General features: G+C 69.5%; 1 protein-coding gene across 1 annotated transcript in view; it reads right to left on the bottom strand.

Moving 5' to 3' along the window:
• DNAH17 (dynein axonemal heavy chain 17) overlaps positions 1–23,968 on the bottom strand; it is a gene marked incomplete at both ends in the record, with an annotated part of 57,829 nt that overhangs the window by 17,530 nt on the left and 16,331 nt on the right. The window contains 37 exon segments of the mRNA XM_084862308.1: positions 181–414; positions 850–1,011; positions 1,602–1,868; positions 1,956–2,147; positions 2,325–2,489; positions 2,869–3,030; positions 3,353–3,444; positions 3,720–3,867; positions 4,664–4,740; positions 4,743–4,765; positions 4,874–5,039; positions 5,911–6,018; positions 6,021–6,057; positions 6,059–6,118; positions 6,800–6,973; positions 8,034–8,316; positions 8,888–8,955; positions 8,957–9,037; positions 9,640–9,767; positions 10,386–10,518; positions 11,665–11,802; positions 12,147–12,374; positions 12,813–12,951; positions 13,243–13,274; positions 13,276–13,401; positions 14,733–14,837; positions 15,148–15,304; positions 15,564–15,724; positions 16,010–16,141; positions 18,334–18,441; positions 18,651–18,776; positions 19,555–19,707; positions 20,385–20,511; positions 20,846–20,937; positions 21,250–21,597; positions 21,997–22,119; positions 22,418–22,666. Coding sequence (XP_084718434.1) covers positions 181–414; positions 850–1,011; positions 1,602–1,868; positions 1,956–2,147; positions 2,325–2,489; positions 2,869–3,030; positions 3,353–3,444; positions 3,720–3,867; positions 4,664–4,740; positions 4,743–4,765; positions 4,874–5,039; positions 5,911–6,018; positions 6,021–6,057; positions 6,059–6,118; positions 6,800–6,973; positions 8,034–8,316; positions 8,888–8,955; positions 8,957–9,037; positions 9,640–9,767; positions 10,386–10,518; positions 11,665–11,802; positions 12,147–12,374; positions 12,813–12,951; positions 13,243–13,274; positions 13,276–13,401; positions 14,733–14,837; positions 15,148–15,304; positions 15,564–15,724; positions 16,010–16,141; positions 18,334–18,441; positions 18,651–18,776; positions 19,555–19,707; positions 20,385–20,511; positions 20,846–20,937; positions 21,250–21,597; positions 21,997–22,119; positions 22,418–22,666 — 5,304 coding nt within the window.

Below are 23,968 nucleotides of genomic sequence, written 5' to 3'. Positions count from 1 at the left end.
CAGGGACGGAGACCGCCCTGGGGAGCAGGCATGCCGGGGCCCAGGCGGCCAGGCAGGCGGGTGTGCCGGGCAAGAACAGCAAGTGAGGGGGTGGGGGAGTCCATTCCTACCACAGGGGCCGCGCTGTCCCGGGGCTGGGCCGCCCACCCGGTCCCCGCTGCCCCCCCGCCCCCCGCGGACCTGCGAGGCCGTGCTCTGCAGCTTCATGAGCCCGTTCTCCAGCCGCTCGATCTTGGCCACCAGCTCGGCCCGCTTCTTGGCCAGCAGGTTCTGGTAGAGCTTGATCTGCTCCAGGAAGGTCTTGGGCGTGGTGTAGTTGTAGCGCCGCTCCATGGCCAGGTACACCTTGGACATGTCGTTGACCGTCGTGTGCACGTAGGCCATGAACAGGCTGATGGAGGCCTTGACCTCTGGCTGCGGGCGAGACGCCGTCACCCGGGCCCGCCGGGCACGCCCCCGGCCTGTGCCCGCGCCACCCACGGCAGACACTGGCCCTACCAGCCGCTCTGCGGGGTCGTGCGGGTGGCCCGGCCGTGTCCACCTCCTGGGCTGCCCGGTGGGCATGGCCACGCGGGCCGGGGCCCTGACAAAGGCCATGGGAGATGCGGGACCCGGAGCCCACCAACAGCAGCCCCCTCCCCTTGGTGTACGATTTTGTTCCCTGTGAACTTTTCAGCATTTATGCTGATTTTCAAAAAAGTCGCGTTAAAATGACCGGGTCGCAGAGGTTTCTGGCGCCCTCTAGGTGCTGTGCCCAAGGCGAGCGCCTCGCCTGCCTCACCCTAAGCCGGCCCCGGAGGCGGAGGGCCCGAGACCCCGTCCCCGTGACGGCCGCCGGCACCGGCTCACCAAAATGCCCTCCGTCTCCTCCAGGAAGCGGGCGCTGACCGACACCAGGGCGTCCTCCGGCCACTCATGGAACCAGTCGATGGCCGTGCAGTTGACCACGGCGGGGAACTTCCTGGCCCGGACCCGCAGGACGGAGCCCACGGGGGAGAAGCACAGGATCACCTGCGGGCGGGGCCGCCGGAGGCTCAGCTCTGAGGCCGGGCAGCCCTCCCGCCTCCGGGCTGCACGGGGGGCCCTGCCCCCAGCGAACAGGGCTCAGCCGAGGTCACGGCCCCCCAGCGGTGCCGGGGAGCAGGGCCCCCCTCAAGAGACGCTCACAAAGGCGGACGGAAAAGTGTGGACGAGGGGCCGGCGGTGAAGGGGCGGCCACGCTGGAAGGGCCACACTCCTTTAGCCCGAGGGCTGTGGCTGTGCCCCAGGTAAGCGGGGACCCCCGGGGACCCCAGTCTGGGAACGTTGTCTCAGGGGAGCCTGGCTAGGTCAGCCCACTTCCCCTAAGCAGGTGGCCGAAGGGCCAGGTGTACTGAACTACTAAAACCTGCTCCGTGTGTGTGTGTGTGTGTGTGTGTGTGTTACACGTGTCTGGGCCACGAGATGCCTCTAACAGCCCTCTCCCATCCCCCAGGCAGCCCCTTCTGCTCTGTCCCGGGAGGGAATGGGCCCCCCGCACCCAGACCGACATCGGGAGCCCCCAGGCCGGGCCTCGGAGCCGGAGCCGGAGCCGGAGCCGGAGCCCGAGCCGAGCAGCGCACCTTGAGCTGCCGGCGGACCTTCTCGATGAAGAACTTCCAGCACTGCTCGCGGGTGTCGGTCAGGCCGAGCGACTTGACCTGCGGCCGCATGGACGAGATGATGTTCTCCACTTCGTCGTCGGCGAACAGCCCAGGGACCTCGCCCGAGGCCAGCAGGTCGTTGATGAGCACCAGGAACTGCTCCTCGGCCACCTGCGAGTCCGTCATCAGGAACACGGAGGGCACGTTCTTCACCGCCGCCTTGATGTACTGGGCGCTCAGGTCCATCTGCGCGGGGCAGGGCGGGCGGGGCGGGTGAGGACAGTCCGGACCCGGCGGGCCCCGGGCCGCAGCCCCGCGGGAGTCCCCCCGCACCTTGAGGTCGGGGATGCCGTAGCCCTTCTTGAGGGTGATCTGGAAGACGTCCAGCGAGCTGATGTAGGCCGCCAGGCGCGAGAGGCTCTGCTTGCCGCTGCCGCCCACGCCCACCAGCAGCGCGTTCCCCCGCGGCGACTCCAGGATGCGGTTGATCCGGCAGATGTGCGCCACCGCGGCCTCAAACAGCACCTGCGGGGGGCGGGGGGCAGGCACCCTCAGCCCCTCGCCCCGCGGGGACCCGCCCTCCAATCACAGAACCTCCTCCGTGACCCTCCGCCCCCGCGCCCACCCCCGTCTCCGGGCCCGCCAGGAACGGCCGGCCCCGGGGCGCCGGCAAGGTGTCCGCCCTCGGCTGGCCCGGCTCACCAGGTTCATGACCGCGTTGACCTCGTTGTAGCTGTCCAGCACGTCCACCAGCAGCTTGTTCAGCATGGCCATGTCCGTCACGGGCAGGTACTTGGGGTCGCCGATCCCTTGAGCAAAGTGGCTGAAGATATTCGGTTTGGCAAACAGCAGCTCATCGCCGAGTTCCTGCAGGTGAGAGTCACGGCGCTCCTGTCGTTTGCCTCCCCGGACATGTCATGGGCACGCCATGGACACGCCACAGACACGTCGTGGGCATGTCATGGACAGGCTACAGGCACACCACGGGCAAGCCGTGGGCACGGCAGCCGGGGCCCCAGGAGGCCAGGGGCCCACACGTGTTTCAGACACCCTGCGGACAGCTGGGGGGAGTTCCCGTGGGAAATGGGGACAAGCTGGTCCCCCAGGGCCCCAGGCCCCCAGCAGAGCAGCTGGACCCAGACGGGCCGTTCTCCTCCCCGAGGGGACCGAGGGAGGTCCCCCTACGTCTTCCCGCTCAGACGCACCCCCACGTGCGGGCTCCCGGAGGGACAGCGGCGGGACTCACGTCGAAGAACTTCTTGGTGGACGCGATGGTGACGCGGCGCAGCGCCTCCTGGTCCTTCCCGTCCACCATCTTGTCGCCGTACACGCGCTCGGCCTCGTGCAGCCAGAGGCGGACCAGGTCCAGCGGCGTCCTCAGGATCTCGGTGGTGGAGAACAAGAGGCCCTGCCCCGCCCCCCGGAGGTCGGCGTGATGACGGGGACCGACACCGGGGCCGCCACTCAGCAGCTGGGGCCACGCCTCCCGGGGCCACGGAAGCCACCACTGCCACGGCCATGCACGCCCCGGGCTGGAGGGCGTGCTGGTGGCCGGAGAGGCGTGGAGGGGGTTGCTCACAAGACCCAGGGCTCCCTCCTCCAGCGGGGGGGGGGGGGGGGGGGGGCAGTGAGAAAGGGCCGGAGCGGCCTCTTGGGGAAGCACATCGGGAGCCTCAGGCCGCGGGGACCGGCCTGGGCCGTGCCGGAGGGCCGCAGGCGCGGGGCGGTACCTGGAAGATATTGGAGAGGTCCCTGAGGTTGAAGGTGTAGTGGAACTTGATGGCCGTGGGGAGGAACGTGGCCGAGACCTTCTGGTGCAGGGCTGTGGGAGGAGGGCACTCGCTGCGGCTCAGGAAGGGCAGGCCCGGGGAGTGTTCCCGAAGCCGATGCCCGGGGCCGGGGGCGGGAGTCTGTACATGTCATTCTGTACCCTGACCCCCCACCCCCCCACACACACACACCCGTCTCCCGTGGAAACGGCGTCCTTTAAGACATCGATCGGAAAGTCTACACGAGACATTCCCCAGGGAGGACAGAGCGGCCCCAGCCCCCCCAAAGCGGCGGTTTTCCCGGCGCCGGGGGAGGCGGCCGGCTTACCCAGCGCCGAGGCCACCAGCTGCCCGCTCATCCGCTGCACCACCATGGGGGCCGAGCGATAGACCAGGTGCTGGGACAGGATCGTGTTGTAGATGGTGGTGAGGGCCTCCTGGCCGGGGAAGCTCACGGCGAACACGCAGAAGTGGCGCTGCCCGGACAGCCACGCCCGCGTCAGGCGGCCTCGGGGCAGGAGTCTGTCCGCGCCGCCCGGGTCTTGTGGCCAGAATGTCATGCGTGTACGTGTGTGTGCGCGTGTGTGTGTGCCTGTGTGCGTGCGTGTGTCCCATTAAATATCGGTCATATCGGAAACAACCAAATGCCCTTCCCGCTCTCAAGAAAAATGTTGGTTGAGCATCAACCTATACACCAGGAGGTCAAAGTTCAATCCCCGGTCAGGGCACGTGCTGGAGTGGCTCGATCCCCAGTGCCGGGCGTGCAGGAGGCAGCAGATCCGTGATTCTCTCTCATCATCGATTCCTCTCTCTCCCCCTTCCTCTCTGAAATCAATACAAATATATATATTTGTATTTGTATATATATATATACTATATATATATATATATATATATATATATATATATATATTTTTTTTTTTTTTTTTTTAAGAAAAGAAAAATGTTGGCGGAGGCAAGAGCATCTCAGAGCCCAGGCCTGGCTTCGCCCAGGACCCACTGCCCCGGGCCAGAGAGGGTGCTGTGGGTGCAGGCACAGTGGGTCCTGGGCGGGTGGTAGACTGTGCTCGCTGGTCATCTTAACCACGACGGGACCAGGTGCCCAGAGCTTCCCTCCTGGACCTGCCAGCCCCGGGGGCCCAGCCCGGCCGGCCTCTGACACCCCCCACCCCCGAATGCCCAAAGGGGTCAGCCCCGGTCCCGGTGCCCCCAGCAGGCTCTGTTCTCTGCCCGCGGCCCTGGCCTGGCGCCTGCGGACGGAGGGGCGCCCACCTGGAGCCGGGGGTCGATGGTGAAGGAGCCGGAGGTGGGGTTCATGCAGGCCACGTACTGGCAGTTGTGGATGTCCTCAGCGTCAGCTTCTGCCGGTCATACCTGCGGGGACCACATTGGAGTCCTGCTCCCGGACCCCCACCGCCCGCCCCCAGCCCCCACCACACCCCAGCCCACACACCCTCTGCCACCCCCGCGCCGCGGCCGCACCAGTGCCCGTGGTCCATGTGCTGGCGGATGAGCGTGTGCGGGGCCACGGTGCCGTACTTGTCCACCTCGGGCATGTTCATGTCGTCAATGAAGTAGATGAGCTTCTTGGTGCCGGGAGGCGCGTAGTTGCGGCCCGACTTCTTCTCCAGCGGCTTCTCCAGCACCCCTGGGGGGGGCACCCGGTGAGGCCCAGAGCGGCCCCCTCCCGGGAAGGGGGCGTGGGGCGTCGTGGGGGAGGAAGGGCAGCAGGAGCCTGTGCTCCTCAGCCTGTGCTCCCCAGCCCTGTGCTCCCCAGCCTGTGCCTCAGCCTGTGCCGCAGCCTGTACCCCCGCAGCCAGTGGTGACGACCCCATGGGACCCGCCAGGAGCTGGGTGTGGCCAGCGGGTGGGGGCGGGAAACCAAGAAGCAACTGCAAGTCCCTGGGAGGAACGGGGGCGGACAGCGTGTGGCTGTGTGCGCAGCGGGGTTATGAGGACCCACCCCGCTCCCCTTCTTAACTGTCCCGTCCCCCGGCCCTCCCCCGGCCCTCCCCCCATCTCCCCGTCCCTGGCCTCCACCGGGTCCCCCCATTCTCCCCCCCTAGTCCTCCCTGTCCCCCCAGCCTCCCCCTATCCCTGGCCTCCCCCCGGCCCCCCGGCCTACCCATTCCTCCCCCCCGGCCCTCCCATTCCCCCGTCCCCCCACCTTGTCCCCCCATTCTCCCCTGTCCCCCATTCTCCCTGTCCCCCCAGCCTCACCCGTCCCTCAGCCTCCCCTTTGTCCCCCAGCCTCCCCCTGCTCCCAGGCTCCCTTTGTCCCCCAGCCTCCCCTTTGTCTCCCAGCCTCCCCCTACCCCCAGACTCCCCCGTCCCCCAGACTCCCTTTGTCCCCCAGTCCCTCCCTGCCCCCCAGCCTCCCCCTGTCCCCCAGCCTCCCGCTGCCCCCCAGCCTCCCCTCCCAGCTCCCCCTGTCAAAGGCCTCCCCCCCCCGCTCCCCCTGTCCCAGGCCTCCCCCCTCCCCGCTCCCCTGCCCCAGGCTCCCCCCTCCCCGCGCTCACCCTGCAGCATGGCGGAGGTGGTGTAGAAGTTGAAGGGCACGGCCTGCACCAGGTAGTCGTCCATGTTCAGGCTCTCCAGCTTGTCGCCCATCAGCACCGACTTGCCGACCCCGCGTTCCCCACCAGCATCACCGGCCACGACTTGTCCCATCAGCAGGTCCATGAAGTAGCGGATGCGGATGGTCTCCGTGGTGTGCACCAGGGAGGCCTGGGGAGGAGGAGGAGGAGGAGGGAGGAGGAGGAGGGCGGAGGGGGAAGAAGGGGGAGAAGTGAGGAGGGAGAGGGGATAGGGGGAGGGGGAGTGAGGAGGGGGGAGGGGGAGAAAGGAGGAGGAGGAGGGGGAGGGGATAGGGGGAGAAGGGAAGAGTGGAGGGGGAGGAGGAGGGGAAGGGGAGGAGGTGGGGAAGGGAGGAGGGAGAGGGGAGGAGGAGGAGGAGGGGGAGAAGGGAGGAGGGAGAGGTAGGAGGAGGGGGGAGGGTAGAAGGGAGGAGGGGGAGGGGGAGAAGTGAGGAGGGGGAGAGGGGAGGAGGGAGGAGGAGGAGGAGGGCGGAGGGAGGAGGGGGGAGGAGGGAGGAGGGGGAGGGGATAGGTGGAGTGGGGAGTGAGGAGGGGGGCAGGAGGGAGGAGAAGTGAGGAGGAGAGAGGGGAGGAGGGAGGAGGGGGGAGGAGGGGATAAAAGAGAGGAGGGGGAGGAGAAGGAAGGAGGGGGAGAGGGAGGAGGGAGGAGGGAGGAGGGGGGAGGGAGGAAGGGGGCTAAAAGGGAGGAGGGGGAGGGGAGAAGTGAGGAGGGGGGAGGGGGGAGAAGGGAGGAGGGGGAGGGGGGAGGGGGAGAAGGGAGGAGGGGGAGGGGGGAGGAGGGAGGAGGGGGAGGAGGCTGCCCGGGCACTACCTGCAGCGGGACGTCGGGGTCCAGATCGAAGGAGGGCACACGGTCGGTCCAGGGCAGGAACTTCTTGGTGTCAGGGTCCAGGTAGTAGTCGAAGACGGTGCCCTGGGACGGGAGCTTGATGGTCTTGAACTCGTTGATCCACCACTTGCTGAACTCCACACGGTAGTCCACCAGCTGCGGGGGCGGGGCGTGAGGGGGCGTGGGGGGGCGTGAGGGGCGTGGGGGGCGTGAGGGGCGTGAGGGGCGGGGCATGAGGGGGCGTGAGGGGCGTGAGGGGGCGGGGCGTGAGGGGCATGAGGGGATGTGAGGGGGCGTGAGGGGGTGTGAGGGGGCGTGAGGGGGTGTGAGGGGGCGGGGCGTGAGGGGGTGTGAGGAGGCGTGAGGGGGTGTGAGGGGGCGTGAGGGGCGTGAGGGGCGGGGCGTGAGGGGCGTGAGGGGGCGTGAGGGGCGTGAGGGCGTGAGGGGTGTGGGGGGGCGTGGGGGGGGCGTGAGGGGGCGTGAGGGGCGTGAGGGGCGTGAGGGGGCGGGGCGTGAGGGGCATGAGGGGTGTGAGGGGCGTGAGGGGGCGTGAGGGGGTGTGAGGGGGCGTGAGGGGGTGTGAGGGGGCGTGAGGGGGTGTGAGGGGGCGTGAGGGGCGTGAGGGGGCGTGAGGGGTGTGGGGGGGCGTGGGGGGGCGTGAGGGGGCGTGAGGGGCGTGAGGGGCGTGAGGGCGGGGGCGTGAGGGGCATGAGGGGGTGTGAGGGGCGTGAGGGGGCGTGAGGGGGTGTGAGGGGGCGTGAGGGGTGTGAGGGGGCGTGAGGGGGCGTGAGGGGCGTGAGGGGCGTGAGGGGGCGTGAGGGGTGTGAGGGGGCGTGAGGGGGTGTGAGGGGGCGTGAGGGGCGTGAGGGGCGGGGCGTGAGGGGCGTGAGGGGCGGGGCGTGAGGGGCGTGAGGGGGCGTGAGGGGGTGTGAGGGGGCGTGAGGGGGTGTGAGGGGGCGTGAGGGGCGTGAGGGGCGGGGCGTGAGGGGCGTGAGGGGCGGGGCGTGAGGGGCGTGAGGGGGCGTGAGGGGGTGTGAGGGGGCGTGAGGGGCGTGAGGGGCGTGAGGGGCGTGGCGTGAGGGGCGTGAGGGGCGTGGCGTGAGGGGCGTGAGGGGCGTGGCGTGAGGGGCGTGAGGGGCGTGGCGTGAGGGGCGTGAGGGGCGTGGCGTGAGGGGCCCTGAGCGGGGTCGGGGAGTGATGGGGGAGCGGGGCGCACCTGGTCCTGGAACATGGCGCCCCCGAAGGCCCAGAAGCAGGCGAAGACGAAGTAGATCTCGTACAGCTCCTTGGGCGAGTCGGGCGGCGTGTTGCGCTCGGTGAGCAGGCACTCGAGCAGGTACAGGATGGTCTGGATCACCGTCACCTCGGGCACCGGCGTGATCCGCTTGAAGCCGAAGCGCAGCTTGTCCAGGCACATGGGCAGGTACTTGTCGAACAGGATCATGAGGTTGGCCTTCTCCGACTGCACCTTGCGCCGCTCGATCCAGCTGCTCACCACGCTGCGGGGAGGGGGGGGGAGGCGCGCTGAGGCCGCCGCCGTGCTGCCCCCGGCCTCTCCCCCGTGCCGCCCCCGGCCTCTCCCCGCCGTGGGGCTGCACTCCCCGCCCCCCCCCCCCAGCGTCTCTCCCGCGTGACTCTGGGGCCCTGCCTGGCCGCGCAGACGGGGGCTGCTGAGGTACGTGCTCTGGTGCTGATATTCTAGCGATGGGGGTTCTACAAGCCCAGAGCAACTGGCAATCCCACTGAGGGGAGGGAGGGCAGGGGAGGGGAGGGAAGGCAGGGGAAGGTTTCATGACATCATGGGGTCAGGGAGAGGGGATAGGAAGGGAAGAGAGGAGAGAAGAGGAGAGAAGCAGGAACATCTCATGACATCATCAGGGCTCCTGGATCCAGCCATGCCTGAAGCATGTTTGGCAAGTTGAGCCAATAGACCTCCTCTACATGTGGGCCTTGCCCTTAGCACAGGACACTGACATCTGACACGCCCCAGCTCGCCACATGCGTGTGAACCTCAGACACGCCCCAGCCCATTTCTCGGCCAGTGTGGAGCGGGACAGACACCCCGCTCACGGGTTCCAGCCCAGGTCTGCGGGGTTGATGTAGAGGATGCCGGCTCTGGAGACGGTGGCGGGCGTGGCGGGTCCTCAGGTGGCTGATCTCGAACACCAGCCTCATGGTGCGGTTCAGGGGGATGCGCTCATTGCTGGCCAAGGTGAGGACCTAGGAGGGGGGCCCCACGGGCTCTCAGCAGCCGAGGCGCCATCGCCCGAGGGTGCCCTGCACGGACACATCTCAGCACGAGGAGGAGGAGCCGGGCCCGGCCCCCCGGCCCCCCGCTGACCCCAGTGCCCCCTCTGCCCCTCCTGCCCTGGGACGAGGATTAGGATTGCACTCTCACATGTGTGCATTGACCCCCCTCCCCACCCCCCGAATCCTGCAGCTCCCTCCCTCCTGTGCTCGGCTGAGAACCGTCTTCTCAGCTGCTTCTACACAGTCCTTCCCTCAGAGGTGTTCGCTATTTCCCCTCATTATGCCGGGTAACTAGACAAGAATGCTTTTCATGTCCGCACCCTCCACCCATGCACTGCCAAAAATGTCTAGGACAGGACACGCGAGGAGTGGGGTCACGCGAGGAGCAGGGTCACGTGTGGAGCGGAGTCACGCAAGCACACCTTGTGACACGGGACTTTCCCTGTTCATAACTGTCCATGTGGAGCCCCAGACAGACACGGTCCCCGGTCCCCGCCCCCGACTGTGGCAGGCCTGTCTGCCGTGTGGGTGGGCGGTGAGGTGGGATCTCGAAGTCCAGGAGCCCCTCGAACCTTGTTGTCGTCCATGACAGTGTTGAGAGACTCGATCCACATGGGGTCGATGTCCCCGTCCAGGACGATCCATTTGGGGCCTTCGTGCGTGATGTTGGCCATGTCCCGCATGATGGTCGAGAAGAGGCCTAGGAGTGAGCAGGGCTGGTGTGAGCGGGGCTGGTGGGAGGAGGCTGGTGTGAGGGGTATGGTGTGAGCGGGGCTGGTGTGAGCAGGGCTGGTGTGAGCAGGGCTGGTGTGAGCAGGGCTGGTGGGAGGAGGCTGGTGTGAGCAGGACTGGTAGGAGGAGGGCTGGTGTAAGTGGGGCTGGTGTGAGGGGGGCTGAGGTGAGGGGGATGGTGTGAGCAGGGCTGGTGTGAGCCGGGCTAGTGTGAGCAGGGCAGGTGGGAGAAGGGCTGGTGGGAAGAGGGCTGGTGTGAGGAGGGCTGGTGAGAGGGGTATGGTGTGAGCGGGGCTGGTGTGAGGAGGGCTGGTGAGAGGGGTATGGTGTGAGCCGAGCTAGTGTGAGCAGGGCTGGTGTGAGCAGGGATGGTGGGAGGAGGGCTGGTGGGAGGAGGGCTGGTGTAAGCTGATAGGCATTGTGGGACCCCCTCCACCGGGACTTGAGGCCCCTGCCTCCGCCTGGGCCATGCCGGCCTCCACGCATGTGCTCAGTGCTCTCACAGGGACCCCTGGCGACCCACGCCCCCGCGCCCGCGCCGCCACCCCCGCGCCCCCGCACCCCCACGCCGGGCCGGCTCCGTTACCGTCTTTCCACTCCCTGGTGGCCGGGTTGATGATGCCGAAGAGCTCGTCGCAGGTGACGGCCTTGGGGTCCAGGTCTACGGCCACCGGCTTCCTCTTCAGGTTCTGGTAGGTCTTGTTGAGGGACTTGAGCACCTGGCCGAGGGGGTCATGGCGGTCACTCGAGGCGGGGCCATGGGGACGATGCCCACGAGACTCGGACCCCAGACCCCCTGCCCTAGGTGACACACAGGTGGGTTTGTGTCCCCCCCGACGGGATCCCGGCGGCAAACATGGGGCCACGTTCTGGTCTCAGACGGCACGGGCACTGGCCTGGCCTCCACGCTGAGCCCAGGAGAGCCATTAGCTTCCCAATGACAACGTAACCCACACTCACCCACCCTCACGGGGGAGCTGCTCACGGGGGAGGTGCTCATGGAGGGGGGAGGTGCTCATGGAGGGGGGAGGTGCTCATGGAGGGGGGAGGTGCTCATGGAGGGGGGAGGTGTTCACAGGGGGAGGTGCTCATGGAGGGGGGAGGTGCTCCGAGAGGGAGGTGTTCACAGGGGGAGGTGCTCATGGAGGGGGGAGGTGCTTATGGAGGAGGGAGATGTTCATGGGGGGAGATGCTCATGGAGGGGGGAGGTGCTCACGGGGGGAGGTGTTCACAGGGGGAGGTGCTTATGGAGGAGGGGTGCTCATGGAGGGGGGAGGTGTTCACGGGGGGAGGTGCTCATGGGGGAGGTGCTCATGGAGGGGGGGGTGCTCACGGGGGCGGTGCTCATGGAGGGGGGAGGTGCTTATGGAGGAGGGAGATGTTCATGGGGGGAGATGCTCATGGAGGGGGGAGGTGTTCACGGGGGGAGGTGCTTATAGAGGACAGGTGCTCATGGAGGGGGGAGGTGTTCACGGGGGGAGGTGCTCATGGGGGAGGTGCTCATGGAGGGGGGGGTGCTCACGGGGGCGGTGCTCATGGAGGGGGGAGGTGCACATGTGCGAGACCCCCCCCCCCCGGGGCGTCTGGCGGCTCCAGAACCTTCCAGTGGGCGTCAGAGAGGCTGGTTATGGGCCACTCTCACTTTCACTCCCAGGACTGGCCGGGCTGAGAGGCGGGCAGCGGGGGGGCGGGGGGGGGCTGCCCACGTGACCCCGGAGAAGGGCCCATGGAGGGACCAGGGTCCAGTGGCCGCTGCCTGCCTCCTCCCAGCCCAGCCCAGCCTCCCCGGTGCCCCCCACAGGGCGGGGGCCCCGCAGGGGCAGGGCAGGTGGGCCCGCAGCCCCGGTGCTGTGAGGAGCACCTGCCTGGGACTTGCCGCTGCCCGCGTTCCCGATGACGAACACCGAGTGGCGCACTTGCAGCAGCTCCTCCAGCTGCACCACCTTCAGCACGAAGCTGTCCTCCGCCTGCAGCTTCAGCTCCAGGATGCTCTGCTTGATGATCTGGGGGGGGGGGGGGGTGCGGTGTGGGAACGGGCGCTGGGCACACAACAGGGAACGCTGGGCACAGGGTGGGCGCAGGGCACAGGACCAGGCTGTGTTCTGGGCGGGGAGCCTCCTGCCCGGGCAATGCCACAGGGGAGCAGTGACCCCAGGTGCGGGGTCTCCATGCAGGGGTTTTGCCCGAAGCCCTCAGCCCCTCTGAGACCGGCACTGAGCGAGGAGCGGCCAGGGCGGAGAGGCGGCTGCATGTGTGACCATCGACGCGGGTGACGAGGCCACGCCTGCCCCGGAGCCCATCCCGCTGGGGGCGGGGGGGGCGGGGAGCCCCGGGGGGAGGGACCCACCTTCTCGAAGTTCAGGTCCCGCTTGCGCGGCACCTCGAGGGCGGGGAAGAGGTCCCCGATGAGCCCCATGAACACGGGCAGGTCGTCCGTCACGATCTTGGGGATGTTGAAGTCCCGCAGCGCCCGCATGAGCACCTGGTCCTCCGCGCGGCTGGGGTCGCCCCGCTTGAGGGAGCCGGCCACCACCAGCACCGACTTGATGGCCCGCAGCCCCCAGTCGTAGTGGTCCTGGGGCGAGGGGGGTGTGAGCGCCGGACAGCGGTCCCTCGCCCGGGGGTGCTGGGTCCAGGAGGCCGGGCGGGCAGGCCTGCGGCGTGAGAGCGAGCCGGCCCCGAACACAGGCCTTGGCCGGCCCCGGAGGGCTGCCTCGTTGCTCCCCTGGGCCCCCCTGCCCCGGCCCTCTCTGCCCCGGCCCTCTCTGCCCCGGCCCCCCCTGCCCCGGGCCCCCCCTGCCCCGGCCCTCTCTGCCCCGGCCCTCTCTGCCCCGGCCCCCCCTGCCCCGGCCCCCTCTGTCCCAGGCCCCCCCCTGCCCTGGCCCCACCTGCCCTGGCCCCCCCTGCCCGGCCCCTCTGCCCCGGCCCCCCCTGTCCCGGCCCTCTCTGCCCGGGCCCCCCGGTCCCCCTGCCCCGGCCCCCTCTGTCCCAGGCCCCCCTGCCCGGCCCGCACCTGCTTGGAGAGCAGCTCCTTGCACAGCGTGTAGAGGGTGATGAACTTCCGGGCCAGCAGCCGCGCCTCCAGGAAGCCCTCGGCCACCAGCATGATCTCGCAGATGAGCTCGAAGTCGGGCACCACCATGGCGCACGGCCTGGAGGGGGTCGGTGCTCAGCCCCGCCCCTCCCGCCCGCCCGCAGGGCACCCCTGTGGGCAGTGGGGGACACGCAGCGTGGCTGGCCTAGATGCCAGGGCTGGACGGCTCCCAGCCCTCCCCTCCGTCCTCCGCCATCCCTGTCTCTCCCCACCCACAAGCCCTGCGCTTGCACCCCTCCACCCTCCTCTGGGGTCACCCTGCACCCCGGCCGCCATGGCTCCAGGAGGGACCCGCCTGGGGGGCAGCATAGGGGATGGGCATCTGCCCGCCTCCCCGCCCCCCACGCACCTGAACAAGGCCTTGAGGTTCTCGGGCAGCTCTGGTGCGCCCCGCGTACCCGGGGTTCATGGTGATGAAGATGCCGACCGTGGGGATGAGCCCGATGATCTCCCCCAGGAAGTTGAAGGTCTTCTTCTTGGCCCGGATGGCGTCCTGCACGCACTTGACCTGGGCAGGGGGCACGCAGACAGTCGGCTTTGCAGGAGGACCCCTGGTCTCTCTGTTAAACTGAGCTTTAAACCATGAGAGGCCGTGGGTTCGCATGCAGTGAACTCACACGGCTCCACGCCGCGGCCCCACGGTCCCCTCTGGCGCGGCTGGCGTGCAGACACCTCGGGCACGAACGTGTCTGTCACTGGAGGCCGCTTCAGGCACCTCTGCAGCCACAGCCCTGCCTCCCGCCCCAGCCTCGCCCGGGCCTGCGTGACCCTCTGCGGTCTGTCCTCGGTGGGGGCCCGTGGGGCCGCCCAGCCCATCGCTGCCGTCCCGCCGGAGGCCCCGGTGCTGCCTGTCCGGCATCGCTGCGCACTGCCCGCCCCCTCCGCTGCAGTGACCAGTCCCTGCGGGCGGGCGGGCGGGCGGGCAGCCGGCAGGGGCTGGTCCCAGGGGCACCTCAACTCGGGGGCATCCGAGCCGGCCGAGGCTGCAACCCTCCCAGCCGCCACGCGAGGGCGCCCCGCGTTCACAGTTGACACCTTTCAAAGCTCTCCTGCCAACGCTCCCCAGGACTCTCCTCTCCTCGGGGGATCAGGGCCGGGGGCGGGGGGACCCCGCAGAATTCCTCGCTAACCCGCCGCTGCGGAAGCCTCTGCTTCCCTTCAGGTTCTCGCTCCTCCGTCCCAGTCCACAAACAGTGCCTGCCCCCAGGGGTTAGGGGTCCCCAAGGCGGTGGCCAGCACTGCCCGAGGGTCCAGGGGAACGGCTGCCTCGCCTGTGTGTCTTACTGGCCTCCAGCCCGGGGCTGTTCCGTGCAGAGGAGGGAACCCCGAGTGGAGGGGGCCGGCTCCCCGCATCCACCCTGACCTTGCCGCGAACCTGGGTCATCGAACCCATTTTACAGATTAGAGAGTGGAGGCACAGAGAGTTTGCATCACTGGCAAGCCCTGTTCCCCCCCCCCCCACCCCCCGCCCCCGTCCTGCGCTCTGGCCCGAGGGCTCCCCAAACACCGGAGCACACGCCCTCCTCTCCTCCTTCCTCCCTTGTCTCCCTCTTCTCCCCACTCTCTTCTCTAACTAACAAACTCCTATGCATCCTTCAACGCCCAGCTCCACTGGCACCTACAGCAAAGTCCTCTGTCCAAGTCCCCTCACCCCTGTGCAGCCCCTCAGAACCCACAACCGATCCTCACTGCTCTCACTCCGGTCCGCCCAGCCAGAGCGCGCCCCGGAGGGCAGGGCTGGGTCTTGCCTGTCTCTGCGCCCCCGGTCGGGCTGGACACACGGGCCCCCACGGGAAAGCCGGCTTCCCCGAGTCCCCAGCTCCGCGGCGCCCGGGCTACCTGCACGGCGATGACGGACAGCACCTCCACGGAGATGCGGTTAAACTCGTCGAAGCAGCCCCAGGCCCCGGTCTGCGCCAGGCCCTTGTAGATGTTGCCACAGGACTGGAAAGTGGGGGGAGGAGAGGGGGACCCTGTGAGCTGGCCCCTGGGGAGCCCCTGCCCCTGCGGCTGCAGCGGGGAGGGGGGGAAGAGGGGAGGGGGAGGGGGGAGGAGAGGGGTGGGGAAGAAGGAGGGAAAGGGGGGAGGAAGGAGGGGTGAAAGGGGGGAGGGGAAGAGGGGGGAGAGGGAAGGGGGAGGGGGAGGGATGGGAGGGGAGGGGATGAGGGAAGGGGGGAGGGGGAGGGGGAGGGGGAGGGAGGAGGGGGGAGGGGAAGAGGGGGAGAGGGAAGGGGGGGCAGACGCCCCGCCGCACCTTGTAGTCCATCTGCTCGGAGCAGTTGAAGACGTACACCATGGTGCCCAGCGCCCGGCCCAGGTCCTTGGTGGTCTCAGTCTTGCCGGTGCCGGCCGGGCCGGCGGGCGCGCCGCCCATGATCAGGTGCAGGGACTGGGTCAGGGTGATGTAGCACCTGCGAGGGGCCGGGTTACCGCCGAGGCTGGCTCCCCGTGTCCGGGGTCACTCTGAGCCCCGCTGCTCGATGCCCAACGAGCTCATGGGACTGCACACAGCGCCATCCCACAGCGCCGGCCCCAGGCAGGCTGAGCCCTCAGGCCCGGGCAGACGGCTGCCCCTCAGCCCGGACCCCAGGCCCGGTCCCCGCCCCCGCCGGACATTCGGCCCGAGGGCGGGAGCTCGCGGAAGCCTGCTTCCCATGCGGGCGCACCCACCGGTCGGTGAGCGGCGTGATGACCAGCCGCGGCGTGTTGCCCAGGTACTCGTACGAGTACTGGATCTGGGCGTCGCAGATGTTGGCGAAGCAGTGCCTCTTCTCCTCGTCCCAGCGGTGGCGCAGCTGCGACTGCCACGTGAAGGCCTGGGAGCTCTCCACCTGCGGCGGCCGCTGTCAGGGCGCCGCCGGCCCCCCACCCCCCACCCGGTCCCGCCAGCGCCCACGAGTCTCAGAGAGGGACCCAGGGGTGGGGGTGCCCAGGTACAGAGCCGCCCCCCCGCCCCTGGGCCCGGGAGTCTCAGAAAGGGACCCGGGGGTGGGGGTGCCCAGGGACAGAGCCGCCCCCCCACCACTCCCAGTGCCCGGGAGTCTCAGAAAGGGACCCGGGGGTGGGGGTGCCCAGGGACAGAGCCCCCCCCCGCCCCCCGGGCCCGCGGCCGGTGCCTTGGCCGTGATCATCTTGGCCACCACGTCCCGCGCGTGCACGTCGATGGTGCAGATGGTCATGATCTTCATCCTGTCGCCCGCGTTCAGGTTCCCGATGAGCAGCGTGATGAGCACGTTCAGCTGGCTGATCTGCGGGAAACGGCTCATGGGGCCCGGGGCCGCCACCCGGGGCGGGGGGGATGGGGCTGCGGGGGGGCCGGGCTGCGGGGGGACGGGGCTGCGGGGGGGCCGGGCTGCGGGGGGGGCCGGGGCTGCGGGGGGGACCGGGCTGCGGGGGGACCGGGCTGGGGGGGACCGGCTGCGGGGGGCCGGGCTGCGGGGGGACCCGGGCTGCGGGGGGACCGGGCTGCGGGGGGAGTGGGCTGCGGGGGGCCGGGCTGCGGGGGGGGACGGGGCTGCGGGGGGGACCGGGCTGCGGGGGGACCGGGCTGGGGGGGACCGGCTGCGGGGGCCGGGCTGCGGGGGGACCCGGGCTGCGGGGGGACCCGGGCTGCGGGGGGACCGGGCTGCGGGGGGAGTGGGCTGCGGGGGGCCGGGCTGCGGGGGGGCCGGGCTGCGGGGGGGACCGGGCTTCAGGGGACTGGGCTGAGGGGGGACTGGGCTGAGGTGGGACCGGGCTGCGGGGGATTGGGCTGCGGGGGGACCGGGCTGCGGGGGGACTGGGCTGCGGGGGGGCCGGGCTGCGGGGGGGACCGGGCTGCGGGGAGCCGGGCTGCGGGGGGACTGGGCTGCGGGGGGACCGGGCTGCGGGGGGACCGGGCTTCAGGGGACCGGGCTGAGGGGGACTGGGCTGTGGGACCGGGCTGCGGGGGGATTGGGTTGTGGGGGGACCGGGCTGCGGGGGGACTGGGCTGCGGGGGGACCCGGGCTGCGGGGGGACCCGGGCTGCGGGGGGACCGGGCTGCGGGGGGGACCGGGCTGCGGGGGGACCGGGCTGGGGGGGACCGGCTGCGGGGGGCCGGGCTGCGGGGGGACCCGGGCTGCGGGGGGACCAGCTGCGGGGGGCCGGGCTGCGGGGGGACCCGGGCTGCGGGGGGACCGGGCTGCGGGGGGAGTGGGCTGCGGGGGGGCCGGGCTGCGGGGGGACCGGGCTTCAGGGGACTGGGCTGAGGGGGGACTGGGCTGAGGGGGGACCGGGCTGCGGGGGGATTGGGCTGCGGGGGGACCGGGCTGCGGGGGGACCGGGCTGCGGGGGTCTGGGCTGCGGGGGGGCCAGGCTGCGGGGAGCCGGGCTGCGGGGGGACTGGGCTGCGGGGGGACCGGGCTGCGGGGGGACCGGGCTGCGGGGGGACCGGGCTTCAGGGGACCGGGCTGAGGGGGGACTGGGCTGAGGTGGGACCGGGCTGCGGGGGGATTGGGCTGCGGGGGGACCGGGCTGCGGGGGGACTGGGCTGCGGGGGGACCCGGGCTGCGGGGGGACCGGGCTGCGGGGGGACTGGGCTGCGGGGGGACCCGGGCTGCGGGGGGACCGGGCTGCGGGGGGAGTGGGCTGCGGGGTCCCTGGAGCTCACCCGGGGAGGGAAGACCACCTGTTCTTCACAATAAGAAACAGAAGAACGTTCCCACAGCCCCCGGGGGTGCCCTGGGCCCCCACAGTAACGGAGGAGAGGGAAAGCTGGAGCCACGGCCGGGGCGGATAGGGCGTGAAAACGGGGCCTTAGAGCATCGGAAGCCAATTTCCCAGAAAAAACAAGCCGTTGATGTATGTTTTTCATTCGTCATCACATATGTGAACCCCAGAAGACTGTAATAACATGCTATATATGATTAATGTGCTACCGCTGAGTGGTATTGGAATGATAACCAGGCAATAACACGCTGACAGTGGTTATATCTGGGTGTGGGTTATTGTAGCTTTTCCTTCTCCCATTTCTTTTTAGAGAGTGGTCGTTAAATTTAAAAAAAATGTTTTATATGTTTTTACTGATTTCAGAGCGGGAGGGAGGGGGAGAGAGGGAAACATCAATGATGAGAATCATCGATGGCTGCCTCCTGCACGCCCCCCACTGGAGCCCACAGCCCGGACACGGGCCCTTGACCGGGACCCTTAGGTCCGCAGGCCAATGCTCTATCCACTGGGCCACACCAGCCAGGGCCCTTCTTCCACGTAAAGATCACCTTTGGCTTCTCATTCCTAATCCGCCGTCTTTTTAAAAAAAAACGGCTGACGGCGGCATTTGTCAATTTCTAGGCGAGGACCAAAGCCAGGTCCCGGAAGGCGGTTACCGGGCAGAGACACCGGCTGCCAGCGACCAGCCGCTCCCCGGGGGCCGCGGGGCTCCGAGCTCCGGGCAGAGCACCCCGTGGGCGCGGCCACGCACCTGCTTCTTGTTGTAGTCCTTGATGGCGTTCTCGTAGCCCTCCTCCAGGCGCGCAAACGCCATGCCCACCTCCGTGGTCCACCAGATCTGCGTGCACGTGAGCGCCACCTGCAGGCAGAGGGCCCGGTACTGGGTGAGCCCACCCCCCCTCCGGAGACACCGCCCCTGGCGGACCCCCCCTCCGGAGACACCCCCCCGCTGGCGGACCCCCCCTCCAGAGACACCCCCTCCAGAGACACCCCCTCCTGGCGGACCCCCCCTCCAGAGACCCTCCTCCGAGACACCCCGCCCCCCCCGGGCCCCTCGCCCGCCGGCACCTGGGCCGGGTAGTCGAAGATCCACTGCTCCCTGGGCTTCTCCTCGTAGGTGACCACGGCCTCGGGGATCTCGTGGCGCAGCGTGGCGCACATGCGGTCCAGCACGCGGTTCAGCCACACCTCCACCTGCGGGCGGGCCGAGGAGGGAGCCACGCTGAGCCCCAGGCGGGGCCCACGCACCTCATGCCGACCACTTGCTTTGTTATTTAGGCCTTGTAACAGGGGGCCCTAGCCCGCGTGGCTCAGGGGATAGAGCGTCGGCCTGCGGACCAAAGGGTCCCGGGTTCGATTCCCGCCAGTGGCAGGCCCCTCCCCGGCCCAGGCCCTGGTCTTCCACGTGGACAGGAGGCAACCAATCCATCCATGTGCTGTTTCTCTCACGTGGATGTCTCTGTCTTTCCCTCCCTCTTCCACTGTCTCTAACAATCAGTGGAGAAATACCCTCGTGTGAGGGTCAAAAAACAGATATTTAATACTGGTCATCACCTTCCCCCGGACGGAGATGTCAGTGAGAGTGACCAACTGGGAAAGAGGCGGGGAAGCCGGAGGGGGGGGGGGGCCAGCGGGATCATGTGAGGCCGTTTCCAGGCAGAGGAGGGAGGGAGACCAGGGGAAATATAGAATCTGAAGAGCAGACAGGCTGGTCTGAGCCCCGAGGCGCTGCTGACACTCAGAGACGCTGCATCTGTGTCTCCCCCCGCCCCGTTCTTCCCTCCTCCGCTGGGGCTGCACCCTCGCTCTACAGAAGGCGGTGCCAGGAATGCTAGTGACCAGTCCTTGGAGCCCGTTCTCTGGACGCGGGGAGGGGGACACCCCCGGGTCGGCACGCAGCTCGTACCCGCCCCGTCCGCCCCGCCGCTGTGGGCGGGGCCCCGTCTGCGCAGGGGCCTGTGCCCGTGCCCACCTGCCCCGAGAGGTCGCACTCCTGGTCGAAGTCCATGTATTCGTCCTCCTTGCTGTACATGCCCAGCCCCGTCTTCACCGGCTTCTCCCTCTCGTCCAGCTGGAACCTGAGCTTGCACAGGCTGTCGAACAGCTTGGACAGGTGGCGGCTCACCTGGACGGGGCAGGCGGGAGGGGCGGGGGCGTCGGGACAGTGCGGCTGATGCGCCTCAGTCCTCGGCGGCCGGGAGCCTCTCTCTTTCCAGGGGGTGGGCCCCCCTTTCCCTCGCCCACGCTCACACGAAGCCCGCCCCGCCGACAGCGAGACCAGCGGAGCTGCCGGGCCGGCCTGGGGCAGGGTCTGCCCCGGGTTTCTCTTCCCTCAGCAGCTCTGGCCCAGCTGCGAGGCCTGTGTCCCGGTCACAGGCTCGGCCGGCCACCTGGGGCCACCCTGTGTCCCTCACCCCCCCCCCCCGCCCCCGCGGTGCTTCCCACAGCGTAACGGCTAAAATAGAACACAGGGTGGGCCGTGAGAGCCGGGACCCGGGGCCTATCTTGCACTTATACAAGCTCCGTGACCCCGCCCCTGCTGCCCCCGTCCAGCCGCTTCCCCCCGCGTCCGGTGACTGACCCTGCCAGGAGAGCCTGGGCACCTTCCTCCCCCCGGGACCCGGCTGCATCTCTGAAAGGAGTCTTGCTCGGCTCCCGGCATCAAACCCACTTCCCGGATGAGGAAGCCGAGGCCCAGGAGGCCAGAGGCCGGGTCTCAGCCGGGCCTGGGCGGTGTCCGGGTGGACGGCCACGCGGAGGCGCTGTGGGGACGGGGACCCCCTCCGCAGCCCCCCCGCCCACCTCCACGGGGTCGTTGCCGTTGGAGAGGATGTCCAGGAGGTCGGCCGAGGACACGAAGTAGAAGCGGGGGAAGGCCATCCTCTTGGTCTCCAGGTACTCGGCCAGCGCCTTCTCGCACACGGCCAGTCTGGTGGGAGCGGGGCGGAGGTTGGCGGCCCAGGGACAGGTCTCCTCCCGGCCACCCTGGAGGGACTGGCAGCGGAGCCGCGGGTGTGGCTCAGCCCCTTCCATTGACGCTGCTGCCCGCCCCCCCGCCGGCTCCCTCCCTGCAGCCCTGACCCCGGGGGGGGGGTCCCCGGGGCAGGAGGAGCCGCTCCATCTCCTGTGCTCGCTCCCTCAGGAGGCCACGGCGGGGCCGGGGAGCACCGATTCCCCAGGAAAGGTGCTCGGACCCAGGACCAGCTCTCGGCACCCCCCCCCCCCCCGGGCCGGCACGCAGTCCCCGCAGGGCCCGGACCCACCTCTTCTTCATGTCCTCCAGCTTCTCGTAGAGCCCCGGCTTGTTGGTGGCCTCCACCACGTTGGGCGTTTTCACCGCCTCCTCCATCAGGGCCTGGCGGGCAGGGCCGGCGTCAGAGGCCGTCCTCCCGCCGGGCTGGGCCAGGCCGGGCCGGGCTGGGCAGTGCGGGCGGGGCGGGGGCGGGTAGGGGGCGGGGGGCCAGGCCGGGCCGGGCTGGACGGGGCGGGCGGGGCGGGGGCGGGTAGGGGGCGGGGGGCCAGGCCGGGCCGGGCTGGACGGGGCGGGCGGGGCGGGGGCGGGTAGGGGGCGGGCGGGGCGGGGGCGGGTAGGGGGCGGGGGGCCAGGCCGGGCCGGGCTGGACGGGGCGGGCGGGGTGGGGGCGGGGGCGGGCGGGCGCCGGCCCACCTTGAACTCCTTGTCGATCTCCTGGAACTGGCGGGAGTCCTCGGGCAGCTGGGCGCGGATGTCCTCTGAGCCCACGAAGATGCTCTCCAGGTGGCTCCACGTGCGCTGCACCTCGAACCAGATGGCGATGACCGAGTCAGCGGTGGACAGCTTCTGCTGCCAGCTCGTCACCTCGTGCAGGAAGTGTGACAGGTACTTGGACATCATCAGGTTCTGCAGCTGCACCTGGTTGTCCTCCAGCGTCTCCACCAGCACCTCGTCCGTGCGCAGCATCATGGTGCCCGTGCGCGGGTGCGGCTCGTGGCCGAACACCATGGTGGACCAGGTGCTGTCCAGCACCTTCAGCACCTGCGGGGTTTCCCGGTAAGGAGGCGCTGGGAGCCGTCCTTTGGTGTTCCGTGAGCGCTGGCCCCGGGGGGCAGGTGTGGCAGGTGGGGCCTCAGCCTCAGCGTCACCGGACAGACCCCTCCTGTCCACGGGGCCCCCTCGCCATCCCGGACAGACCCTCCGCCCTCAGAACCACCTCCCCATCCCGGACAGACCCTCCGCCCTCAGGGCCCCTCCCCATCCCGGACAGACCCCTCCCGCCCTCAGGGCCCCTCCCCATCCCGGACAGACCCTCTGCCCTCAGGGCCCCTCCCCATCCCGGACAGACCCTCCGCCCTCAGGGCCCCTCCCCATCCCGGACAGACCCTCCGCCCTCAGGGCCCCTCCCCATCCCAGACAGACCCTCTGCCCTCAGGGTACCTTCTCCATCCCGGACTCCTTCACCGCCTTGTCCACGATGTTGCGGACCTCGTCCTCGAACTTGTGCAGGTTCAGCTGGAGCAGGTCGGCCAGCACGGTGTCCTCCGACATCTCGAACTTCACCTGGGCCGGAGACAGGCAGGGTCCACCCGGGATCCCTCCCAGAGGCAGCTCCGTGCCCGCCCCAGGCCCCGGAGCGCCGGCCAGCTCCTTCCCCCGCTGCTGCCGGCCCGGGAAGCCGTGTCCCCTCCCCCCAACCCGCCACGGCCCGCCCGGGAAGCTGTGCCCCCCTCCAGCCCTCCCCACCGGGAAGCCGTGTACCACCCCCCCCCCCACAGCCCTGCCGCCCGGGAAGCCGTGTACCCCCCCCCCCCGCCACCGCCCGCCCGGGAAGCTGTGCCCCCCCCACAGCCCCCCGTACCTGGGTGGCCTGCATGAGCTGCTGCCAGTGGCGGTCGCGGATGGCGGGGTTCTGCAGGTCGCTCACGGCGCGCAGCGAGGTGATCATGTTCTTGACGGTGTTGTCCAGCCCCACGAAGGCGTCCCAGGTCTTCATCTCCTTGTCCAGCGACCGCACTTCCTTGGCGAACTTCTTGCAGTCGATGTCCATCTGCTCCACGTTGATGTTCTTCCACTTGGTGGTCTTCCAGTCCTCGAAGCTGGTGTTCACCTGCGGGGGGCGCCGGCCTGCTCGCCGCGGAGGACTCGGGCCGCCTCCCGCCCCCGCAGCCCGCCCCCTCCACGCCGACCGCAGCCGCCGCCCGGGGGGGCCCCAGAGCTGGTGACGGGGTTCGGTAAACCAGGCGGAGACGAGGGAGAAACAACCCCGCTGGAGAGATGCAACTTGAGAGATAAAAAAGGTGACTGTTTAAGAAGGTGCGACTGGAGAGTTAGCGCTTAAAACCGACTTGGGCAGAAGACCTGTTGGGACACAGAGGGACCGAGCCGCATCGGACCGCAGGTCTGCCCGGCACACGGCATCCGCCCCGAGCCCGGGGACAGCCCCCCCAAAGCCGCGGGGTTCCCCTCCGCTGGAGGCAGGGAACCGGACTGGGCGCCAGCAGGAAGGCCACAGGCACATGCATTCGGAAATTAAAGACAGACTTCCAAACAACCCAAGGCTCGAGGGGACCTCAGACAGACAGACAGACAGACAGAGAGCGAGGCCACGGACACGGCAGGGAGTGTGGAATACGCGGGCTCGGCCGCCGCAGAGGCAGTGCTGTGGTGTGAACGTTCCCACGGAAAGATGGGACGTGTCCAGTCAGTAGAACTCAGACCAAGCCGTGGAGAGAGAGCAGCACGAACCCAAAGTAAACGAAGGAAGGCGATGATCTCCATGGCCGGGGTGTGTGTGTGTGTGTGTGTGTGTGTGTGTGTGCAGAGTGACGGAGAAAAGCAGGTCGGGCAAAGCGGACGTCCAGGAGGCTAATGAGTCAGGAGCCCCGGGCGCCGCAGACGCCGGGCCGGAGGGAAGACCAGGACGGCCAATGGCGGAGGCACCGCTCCAGCGGGGCCGGGAAACCAGGCAGCACTTCCCACTGAGCTTACCGGCTGGGCTGTTTTTTAAAAATTTTAAAGAGGTGAGATGTGAGAGAGGAGGAGGGGGAGGAGGAGGGAGTGGAGGGGGGAGGAGAGGGGGAGGGGGGAGGAAGGGAAGAAGGGGAGAAGGGGGAGAAGGAGGAGGGAGATGAGGGGGGAGGAGAGGGGGAGGGGGAGGAGGAAGGGAGGAAGAGGGGAGGAAGGGGAGAAGGGGAGGAGGGAGTAAGAGAAGAAGGGGGAGAAGGGGGAGAAGGGAGGAGAAGGAGGAGGGAGTGGAGGGGGGAGGGCGGTGCATAGGAGGCCTGTGCCCAGAGAGGAAGAAGCAGATGCTGCGCAGAGTGGCCCGCCTGGGGACCTGGGCGACTCCACAGAGGCCAGGCCTGGGGTTGCATTTTTCACGACGGAGGGAAACGGGAGCGCCCTCTGGTGC

The sequence above is a fragment of the Pipistrellus hanaki genome (assembly GCF_964339955.1).
Source record: "Pipistrellus hanaki genome assembly, chromosome: 16".
NCBI classification, from domain to species: Eukaryota; Metazoa; Chordata; class Mammalia; order Chiroptera; family Vespertilionidae; genus Pipistrellus; species Pipistrellus hanaki.
This window is presented reverse-complemented; position numbering and strand designations above follow the sequence as displayed.